We start from the raw sequence: 11,370 nt of genomic DNA on the forward strand, positions 1-11,370 counted from the left end.
GATGTGGTACAGGTGGTTGCCATGGAGGGTGGGGGTGAAAGGAGGGACAAAATAGGTGAAGAGGATAAAGAGGCACAAACTTCCAGTTATAAAATAAGTAAGTCACAAGGATGGAAAGTACAGCATTGGGCATATAGTCCAATAATATTGTGGTAACTTTATAGGGGAACTATATTTTTCATGGTGAGCATATAGTAATGTATGTAATTGTTGAGTCACTGTGTTGTACACAAACCGATATTGTATACCAACTATACTTCAATTTTTTAAAAAAAGAATATCCAGAGGCATAGGGAAATGCTTATGATATATGAGTGAAAACAGATTGTAAAGAAGTTCTGTGTTTAATTTCATATAAATTTTTAAAATTATATTTTAAAAATTGCACTGTGTATAGGAAAAGGGTAAAAAAATATGCAATAATATAGCAGTGATACCTTCTGGTAGCATGGTTAAAGGTGATTTTTTTTTTTATTTACATGTACACTGTCAAATTATCATCCCAATTTTTTAATGTCATTTGATATTCTTCTATAGCATGATTTTGTGGGTGGAGAGTAATATTTTCCTATCCTTAAGCAATTAGGAAATTTCCATTTGTTGGTCTGGACAGCTTTGTTCATGGAGTTGGTTTTGTATATTTTCCTAGTACAGGTTCCCAGAAGTGGAATGTTGGGGTCAGAGAGCTTAACTATGTTAAAGTCTCTTATACATGCTACTCAGTTAAGCTGTTTTCCATAAGGACTTTAAATGTGGTGTATTTTAAGATTATTTTAGAAATTTTACTTCCCTGTCCCAATGTGATACTACCAGACCTTGAATAGAATATTCTGCTTTGACTAGATAAGTTCCAGCCACCACATACATGGAGTGGAATGCGTCGGATACATGATGTTGTATAACTTCCCAGTGTTTGGCAGCTAGTTAAGGATAAATCCAATGGTCATTGAATACAGCTAGCAGGCAGTATAAGACACTGAAATTTTGCCTTGTTTCTGTTTGGTGGAGTATTTCTCCATTTATACATTTCTACCCTTAAAGGTAAAAAAGAAAAAAAGAATAATTTTGACTCCTCCCTATGTTTACCATTGTACCTCAATCTAATACTCAAAATATATTAAATATAAGTAACTCACTACATGTTCTGAAAATTATTTTCCAAAGGTAAATTAAATTCTGTAATGTCTTTTTTCAGGATCCAGTGAAAGATGGTGAGGCAAAGATCAAGGCCGACTATGCACAACTTGTTGAAGATATGCAGAATGCCTTTCGAAGCCTTGAAGATTAAAACTGTGACTTCTTTCCTCCTGTTCCTCAGCAAGCTCTACTATGTGTATATTTTCCTAAATTTCCTATCTCAAACCCTGCTTCTTTATTGTGCACCTTTGAGACTAGTGCCTATGTATGTTACCATTTGTTTCCCTGTTTACTTGTTAAGTCTCATATAAAACAAACATTCCTTTGTTCTAGTGTTTGAAGGGCCTCCCTGATCCTTTCTCCAAAGTGGTGAATGTAGTAAATATGAAATACAATGGCTACACTACTGTAAACTTGTAGGGTGACATCCCTGCTTGCCCTAGGCTTGCCCTTTCCTTGTTGCCATTAAATTGTAAACAGAACTACTGCATGTATTCCCTTTGCAGTGGATTTGGAATCGAAGGCCGGATTTCTATACATTTTGACAGGTACTTTGAAGTGACTCAGTATCTATATGGAAGGTTATTTGAAACTTAGCATTTTGCTAAGTAACTGCTTTACAGGAAATAATTGCTTTTTTTAAACATGAATGATTAATGTTGCAATTATTCATTGCTTCCCCCACTATAAATCAGGAATGTTTATAGGAAACTGTTGGGAACTATACTGTTTTTAAAACAGACATTTGTGGGTCTCGGCACAATATATGAATCAGTACCCTCTAAAAAAGTGGAAGAGGAGCCAGGTGATCGACTTAACATCATCTTGTTAAATCATAATTTGTTTCACTAGGAAAAACTCAGTATTAAGGATTATTCTGCATTACTGGGAAAAATTCTTTTTAAAATTACATTTAAAACAATTACCGAGAACTTGATCCACATCACACCCTCTTTCTTTCCCTCAAACCTCTTAGAAGCCTAAGCTTCTAAGAATCATGTGGCAGTGTGATAGGCAGTAAAATGACACAGAGAAGATATTCAGTAGTGGTTAAAGGCTGTTTGCACCTTTATGGACTGGCTGGGCTGTTGTTCTTGGGGCCAGAGTGGCATTATATTTTTTACAAGATAATGACTTGTGTCATGTGTTGGCATGTTTGTTTGCTTACTGAATGTTGGAACAACCAGTTTACCAATTGCAGAAAATACCACTTTCTTTAATGTGGTTTTTGATTCACTGGCTCAAAAGATTTCTCAGAATATCTGTAGCCATAGCAGCGTAAGTTTCCATTCTGTTTAATAGGGATGAAATTATTTCTTGTATCTGCTGATAACAGAATCTGAGTCTTGTACAAAAAAAATCATTTCATCCTGTCTTTAAACTTTATGTTTGAAAATAATAATTTCCGTGTTTGTATAATAAGGCACACTGCAGAACAGCTCTGAGAGCAAGTTTCCCATGAACTCTTTCTAACCAATAGTGCTGGCACCATTGCTTCTTCTTTGGGAAGAGGAAAGGGTATGTGAACTTGTCTAATAATCTCGAATACCTAAATATAATAGCATAAATAAAGTATTTATTTTATGCCTCACTATGTTATTTAAATTTTTAGGTAATGTATTTCTTTTGGTCTATTGAGGAAAGATGCAGTGAGAATTCAGCTATAGTCTAGGTCCTTGCAGACGGCATATTTTTACAATGGCCTGCTATTCAGGATAGGTATTCTTCCATGCAACTTTTTTTAACCTTTCAGAATACTGAAAGACAAAAATTATGCAATGATTTGGTGAGATGTGGAGTTAATGGTGCTGCTTAATCGGTTTGCTTCCAATGTGGCCTCCTACCCAGAGGCCCTAAGACCAGTGGAAATTAAAAGGATTTCAAAAACTTTCTATTCCTACCTTAACTTACCAGCAAACAGGATTGTCAGAGTAATGAATGATATAATGAAGAAAGTCTGACCAAGTTTGTTTTTGTTGTTCTGAATTTGCAGTGTACATTCTTCCTCCTTTTGAGGAATGTCGATGTTTGGGTGTGAAGATGCTAGAGAAACTATGATCTGATAGTCATGGTATGTGTCCCCTCACCTATATGTTGTAGAATTTCAGATTGGTAACTGATCATATTTCTTTAGTAAAAATGTGTTGAATTACAACAGTCTTTTAAAAAGATGATGCAGTTATATATTTATTGTGCTGTGCCTGGTCCTAAGTGGAGCCAGTTAAACAAGTTTCATATGTATTTTTCCAGTGTTAAATCTCACACACTATATACCCTTTGGAAATTCCTTCCATCCTGAAGAATGAATAGAAGAGGCCATATATATTGCCTCCTTATCCTTGAGATTTCAGTCTATGTTAAAAGTTGTGTATAATTGTTAAAATCTATGAAAGAATAAAAAGTGGATTTAAATTAATGTTCTATATTTTTCTGTGTGTTCATCAGGATCTGCTAGAAAACATGTCACTTTATTGTATTTTGTCTTACTGTTTTCAATATGAACTTTAAATTTATTTCTCCCTGTCTTTATAGATTGTTACTTATGATCATGAAATTGAATTGGGGCCCTCACTGTGGACTGCAAAAAGTCCTGTACTCACATACCACTATGAATTGGAAATGTAATACACAGAATGTCATGCCATTCTGAATGTTACTTTAAATTGAAAAAGTGAGTCGTTTCTAAAAGTGCACTTCCAAATTAAAGGAGATGATTGGTACTCATCTCTGTTTTTGGCAAATGACCTAAGCTTTGTAATTCATGATTTCGCGAGCCAAATTGTTAGAGATCCAATATAGCAACATGTTACTTGGGGCATACTCTATTTCCTTAAATGTTTTTTTAACAATTCCCAAGAGAGTTAAGAATCAGTGTGAAATGAACAACTCTGTTACTATCAAGTACCAATTTTATGTGGAGAAATATTTAACAGATTCAAGAGAAAGCTTATGCATTTTACAATGTGAGAGCACAAAGAAGGGAAAGTCAGTTCCCAGAAGTTGACTCTGTGACAGTATTTGAGTGCAGCCAGTTTATCTGGGCTGTGATCTTAGGAAAAACAGTAGCGGAGGCAGTAATTGAGACAGAATTGAAGAGGCCAATGACTACTCCTTAGCAAGCAAATCAGCACTCAGGACTACTGAACACAATCCTGCTAGTGAGTTCTTTGAGCAATTGAAGAAGATACATCTCAGTTATCCCACCTGGGGGGCAAGGGAACTAGAGTACGTTCATCAGGCATTGATTGACAGCCAGGTCCTGTCAATTATCTACCACAGGCTGTTGCCACTAAGGTAAGGAGAGTTCCTGGCCAACACGTGCATAGAGGTAGACTAGGCACCGGTGGTCACAAAAAGCCTCTGCAAGGAGATTAGGTGCAGACAGTTAGAAGGTGCACTGGAACAATAGTCATGGCCAAGGAAATTGAGGTGGGGTGCTAGTGGCAGCTGCTTCAGTCTTAAGAACCTATGGCAAAAAATCAGTAACTGAAAAGCCATTGTTCTGTAAAATAAGAAAATACCCTTTAAAAGGATCTGGACTCTTCTTGGAAAGAGTTTTTTACAAAGAAAGTTTTTTTTTTCTTTAAGTGGAGATTTTGAACACACCAATTATGGTTATAACTAGGGAAATACAAGGGTTAATGTTCTTGAAAGTAAAGCAGCTTTTTGGATTAATGGAGATTTTTGTCATTTATTCCAACCCCTTCATTAGTACAGAAAAGGAAATTGAAGTCAGATAAACTGATTTGCCCAGTGTCACAGCTACTTAATAACAGAAATCAGGCTTTCTGATCTGTACTGTCTCTTTGCATTAAGTCATCCTGTATGTCTTTTCCTTATATGTGTACTTTTCATTCAGAGCCAAGAAGTTTGGTTGAAAAACGTAAGGTAGATAAAGTAAATAGAAGAAAATTAGGGAGAAATGACTGGCTAGACAAGGTGGTCATGGGCACTGTGATGACTTACTTATTTTAAAAAGGAAAAGGTGACTAAGAACCTCTTAAGAATTTGAGCCAGAGTTTAGGAAGATGAGTCTAGAAATAGATAACCAATTTTACCAAAATTATATAGAAGTCTTCAAAGTGGGAAGGAACAAGAATATAAACAACAATAAATACCTTACAAAAGACTTTTATCCAGAATATGTAAAGAGCTGCAAGTCAAAAAAAAACAAACACCTTCTTGAATAATTAGGTAAAAGACTTGAACAGGCACCTCCCCAAAAGGCTAATTAATGTATGAAAAAGGTGCTCAGCTTCTAGTCAAAAGGAACTGCAAATTAAAATTACAGTGATACTATGTCATACCCACTAAAGGACTACAATGGAAAGGACAGAATACCAAGTTTTGGTGAGGATGTGAAACAACGAATGTACATTTTTTGTGGGAGAATAAATTTGTACAACCACTTTGGAGAACTGTTCTGGTAGTTGTCTACAAAGCTGAATTACGAATGCCTAGTGACGTAGGAACCCTATTTCTAGGTCTATACACAACAGAAATGCATAAGTATATGTTCAGCAAAAAAGACATGTACTCAAATACATTACAAATAATGCTGCTATTTGTAATAGTCTCAAACTGAAAACTACCTAAATAACAGTTTAGAAGAATGTATAAGTAAATTGTATTTTCACACAATGAATACATAGAAATGGAGTTAAGGCAGCAGCACACCTGATTCTTACAAACATAATGTTTAGTTAAAGAAGCCAAACAAAAGAATGCATACTGTATGATTCCATTTATATAGAATTAAAAAATATAAAACCAATATACAGTGTTTGAAGTCAGCACTTACACATGGTAGGGAAGGGGATATTAACAGCAGAGTGGCTTATGGGGTGGCGGTGATTCTTGATGTGGGTCCTACTTACAGAGGTGTGTTCATTTTGTAAAAATTTGCACACATGATTCGAGCACTTTATGTATGTCATACTTAAATAATGAGTTTACCAAGAAAATATTACACTTAAGGGATTTCTAGTTATTTCAAGTAGTTCTTTACTAAGCAATGTATAGTGGTGGCTTTAAAATACATTTGAATTTTATCTAATAATAAAATGTTCACTTTTTTGTTTGATTTTTAAACTTGCACTTTTCTACCAGTGGTGATAGATTTGAATTTTTTAATCCAGGAACTCTCAATTTTCTTTGCAACTAATAACTTGCTTTGTCAGACAGCTGACCAGGATTTGGACAACAGTCTGTTCTTGAGCAGAGTGAAGCTACGCAGATGGCATGTCATAGGGTGCTGTAACAATCACATACAAATATGTGTTCAGGTGCCCATGAATACATATCACAGTCCTCAAAGCAGCAGTGGATGACTATTAAAAGAAGGCTTGATGTTTTAAATAATTATAGATCTTTTAATTAGCTGTTTCCTGAACTTCTCTAAATATAAGCAACATTAGGAACTGTACTCATATGGATATGGATTCCTAGAACTGTATCAAACTAACTGAATCGGAGTCCCTACTTCAGGGAAGGATATAAGAGTCAAAAGCATCCCAGGTAATTCTTACCATGGGTTAAGTTTTGAGAAACAAGTATCTTTATTCAAGGCTTAGATACAAAAGGTAATAGAGTAGACTGAAATAAGTATTGTTTAACGGAATGTTAACTGGTTTTATGCAATCAGTATTAGAAAATTCTGTTGGACCATTTATCCTTTAAGACATTCCTTGTTGCTGACCTTTAAACAGTGCTGTGCTGATGCAATGCAATCTGACTTAGACTCAGAATAGTCTAGCAGTGGGACAAAGTATTTCTAAATCATGAAATTTGAGCAGTAATAATGGATATACCTATGGATTTCAAACAGGATTCTGTTACAATCACTTCAGGTGTTTACTGAGTGGACCAGCAGCTTCTCTTCTGCCCATTTCATTATATGCAGGAGATTTCAAAAAGGAATCAAAGTCCTGTGACATACCTGAATCTTGTCGGACACAGTCTTAGTTTGTGAATATAATTGTAAAAGAACATAATTTGGTGACTTTTTAGAAAACAGTATTTGTCCTGGGATTCAAAATTCCTTTTTTCTAATCCATTATGATCACTTTTAGTTTGATTTTCAACCATCATCTCAACAGTTCTTGTATTGTTACATCTCCCAAATAACTAGTACACCTAGCATTTACTAGATGACTTAAAATTGCACTGAGTGTTTTGTATACCTTGAATAAAAGCCAGATTGCCTTCCATCACATCAAATCACATAAAATATTCATGGCTTTTCTTTTTAACTTGCATGCTTTATTTTGAAGTCTTATAAAGACCTTTCGACACTCATCCCAAAAAAGTGATTTAGGCCTATTTCTTCAAGTGTGGCATAACAGGCTGTGTGCTTGGAAACAGATGCTGGGATGGGAATGGGGTGCAAGTTGCTCGTTTGGAATCAACACTTGAGAAAGGAAGGGGCCAAAGAAGGGTTGGGCACAGAGGCAATCAAAATACAAAGCCCCGAGAAAGCCTTGACCCCTCCTGTGGGGAAGCTGTGGAGCAAATACTCTCATCAGAGTTGACATGCCTCAGACTGCAATGGCCAGGCCTGATTAGCCCTGCCTCAGAATCCTGGTTCAGGCTACCCCGTGAGGATGTGGGGTAGCATGTGTGCATTTGAGCTAGAAGGAGCTGACAGATGGAGACCGTTGGCTGACCACACTCCTTGCAGCTGGGCAACAAGTCTTTCCTTGAAGGGAAAGCTGCACAGCACAGCTCTGGGCCCCTGGGATATTTTTCAGACACAGAGGAATAGTACGTATTTAAATGTATAGAGGCAGACATCTAGTACTTCCTATCTGAGATTTCAAGGATTTCTTTAGGAAAAAGGCCACTAGTAAAAATTCAGTGAGTCATTTTTAAAGAAAAATATTAAGTGTAGAAAATTACAACCAATAGGAAGATGCAGCAAAAATTATGAAGGTAGTTTTCAAACCAGGAATTTTAGCGACCCTGCTTGTAGGTTAAAAGTAGGGCTGTTGTTTGTATTGCCTGTTAAAGTGTAAGTGCTTAGTGAATACTTTTCAAAGGACTCCAAGTAAATGTTGGGCCTAATTCCTTGTAGAAACTCATCATCAAATGCAAAACTCTTTGGGAAGTGACTAATTTAAAAATAAAATTTCTTGACATTTGGATTATGTGATTGTTACCTACTCAAAAAATTAAAATTAAACATTAAACAAGATAGAATGCTGACGAGACATTATTTCAAATATATTACTTTCTTGTAGCAACACCTATGGGTATTATTTTGATTAAACTACTGCCAGATAAGCTTGAGAGTTCACTCATGCTCTGCTCTTTTTGATAACCATGACTAAATCCTCATTATTTATAGAGATGCTCGAGTAATAACACAATGTACCTCTGCAACTGCTTTGTTTCTTTGAGGCTGCCTTTTGGGTTTCCTAAAAGGAATTTTGTATGTGTCACATTGCCTGTATTTTACCCCCAAATTCAGTGACCAACTTACTTGAACCCTCCATTCATTAGATTATAACTTCAGTTACAATTCTTTGCCCATAAAAAAAAGACCAATGTCATAGCAAGAGCCACCTATACCATATCCTTCAAGTGTGTCTTCATGAGGAAATTTACCCCTACAAACTTTGTAAACAGAAACACAAGCTTTGAGACTATATATTGAGCAGGAGGGGAAGCATGCACCTTGCTTTTATAGCAAATTGGGTTGAAGTATAAGTGATATCAATTTAAATGTTATGAAGTAAAGGTTTTTTTTTATTAAGGTACCACTGATACACACTCTTATGAAGGTTTCACATGAAAAACTGTGGTTACTACATTCACCCATATTATCAAGTCCCCCCCGATTCCCCATTGAAGTCACTGTCCATCCTCATAGTAAAATGCTGCAGAGTCACTATTTGTCTTCTCTGTGCTACACTGTTCCCTGTGACCCCCCCAACACACACCATGTGTACTGATCATAATGCCCCTCAATCCCCTTCTCCCTCCCTTCCCACCCACTCTTCCCCACCCCTCCCCTTTGGTAACTGCTCGTCCATCTTGAAGTCTATGAGTCTGCTGCTGTTTTTGAACTAAAGGTTTTTAAATGACACTTCATTACAATAACTTACTCCATAAACACAAGAGGAGCAATGGGCTTGCTCTTTTGGAAAGAATTCCTGAATTACAGCCATGTGATATGTTTAGCTAAATGTATATATATGCATATTTGTTTCTAGAGCTTTAAAACAACTGTTCTTGTTACCATTCCATTATCTCCTGAGAACTTCACTCCAACAAATATCCCGTATTTAAAATACCATCAATTGCTCCTGTTCTTGTAGTCTCTTTCTCTTTTGTCTAAGAGCAGGGACAAAATATGGTCAGTAAGAACATAAGCTCTTAAACTGTCCAGTTTCAAATCCCAACTCTGCTACTTATTGGCTCTACAAACTTGGGCAATCATTGTAACCTCTCAGTTTAACCATCTGTAAATTAGGGAATGTTAAAAATATCTACCTGTTTTAGTTAGGATTAGATTCAGCTTGAGTGACAGAAATCTAAAATAATGTGTTTAAAATAAGTTTGAATTTCTTTCTTCTATGGAAGGGTAAGCATTCCAGGACTGATAAGGTGGATAATGATCTTCAGGTACCCAAATTTGTTTGTTCTTTTCCACCCTCAATACAGTCTTCCATCCTCTAATCCCAGATGGCTGTTGCAGCTCCTGCCATCAAACCTACAAAGCATATTCCAACCATCAAGAATAAGAATATCTCTCCTTTTTTTACAATTAAGGTATCATTAATATACAATGTTACGAAGGTTCCACATGAGCAACATTGTGGTTTCAACATTCACCCATATTATCAAGTCCTCCCCCGCCCCACTGCAATCACTGTCCATCAGCAGAACATTGCTCCTTTTATCCGGCTTCTTTAATTCTGAATTACATTTGTGAGAGTCATCCATATTTTTGCAGTTATTTTCATCAATTGATATATTCAATTATGTGGCTATGTCATCACTAATCAATTTTACTGATGACAAATATTTGAGTTGGTACTATTTCGGCTATTGCAAATATATTTGTGACAATAGCAAATAATACTGCTAGGGATATTCCTTTATGTGTCTGTTGGTGCATATTTGGGTGCAGCCCAAGGAGTAAATGCGCTGTCATAGGGTATGCTTATGTTCCACTGTAATATATATTGATAGTTTTTCACTGGTTGTACCAATTTACCCTCCCAACAACAGCAAATGAGATTTCCAGCTCTCTACATTCCCATCGACACTTGGTATTGTCAATCTTTTAAATCTAATCCATCTGTGTGGTGGTACCTTTTTGTTTAAACTTACATTTTTTTCTGATGGTTAATGAGATTAAGCACAATTCGTGTGTTTATTTTATATATGAAATAGCTGCTCAAATACTTTGCCATTTTAAATTTGAGTTGTCTTGCTTTTGCTTGTTGACTTATACTAGTTGTTTTGGATATGGATGTATGTCCTGTGATGGTTATGTATGCTTAAAAACACCACTGGTGTGTGTGTGTGTGTGTGTGTGTGTGTGTGTATTAAAACTGATCATGGGTTAGATGTTGTCAGCCAATCCTCTGCTTTAAATACTTGTATTTCACCATTTCATCTAATGGGCTTAGCAGCCACTGATGCTCACTGTCTTGATCAAGGCTGCCCAGTAGGATTTTCAGTTGATGGAAATGTTCTATATCTGTGCTGACAGTGTGATTGCCAGTAGTCCATTGAACACTTGAAATAGTAGTGTGACTGAAGAACTGAATTTTAATTTTAGTTAGCTTAAATTTTAATAGCAAATTGTGGTTAGTGGATACTACATTGGAGAACACAAGCTGAGATCCGTTGTTTCATACTTGCAATATCCAATTTTATCATTCCTCTACATTTATTAGCTGGGACTGTTCTATAAAAAAGGACTTCCAAAAGGTTTTAAATTAAATTCATAGACTGAGGTTTCTTTGGGTCACCTAAGTAGTGTGAATATGTTCTGCAAAGCAGCATAGTGGTTGGTTATAATTATAAAGTTTCAGATATTTGCTCCTAATCTTTTGTAGGTGAGAATTTAGCTAGGATGGACTTTCACTCCCAGCTTTTGGGCAGGTAGTTTCCCATTAGACTTTCCATACTGTGGCTTTGTCCCCTCTTATTCTCCTTCTCAGGTCTTAAAAACTAAACCTTAATGTTTGGCCAGATCTGGGACAAAAGCAACCTTATTAC

General features: G+C 36.1%; 1 protein-coding gene across 2 annotated transcripts in view; it reads left to right on the plus strand.

The window, feature by feature from the left end:
• The window catches only part of ATP6V1A (ATPase H+ transporting V1 subunit A), a 76,176-nt gene extending 72,623 nt beyond the window's left edge, over window positions 1-3,553 (plus strand). For both annotated transcript variants that reach the window (XM_036929611.2, XM_036929610.2), the window contains one exon: window positions 1,196-3,553. In XM_036929611.2, coding sequence (XP_036785506.2) covers window positions 1,196-1,288 — 93 coding nt within the window. In that variant the 3' untranslated portion in view covers window positions 1,289-3,553. The remainder of the gene's footprint in view (window positions 1-1,195) is intronic.
• Window positions 3,554-11,370: the final 7,817 nt, after the last annotated feature.

The sequence above is a fragment of the Manis pentadactyla genome, chromosome 1 (assembly GCF_030020395.1).
Source record: "Manis pentadactyla isolate mManPen7 chromosome 1, mManPen7.hap1, whole genome shotgun sequence".
Lineage (NCBI taxonomy): Eukaryota > Metazoa > Chordata > Mammalia > Pholidota > Manidae > Manis > Manis pentadactyla.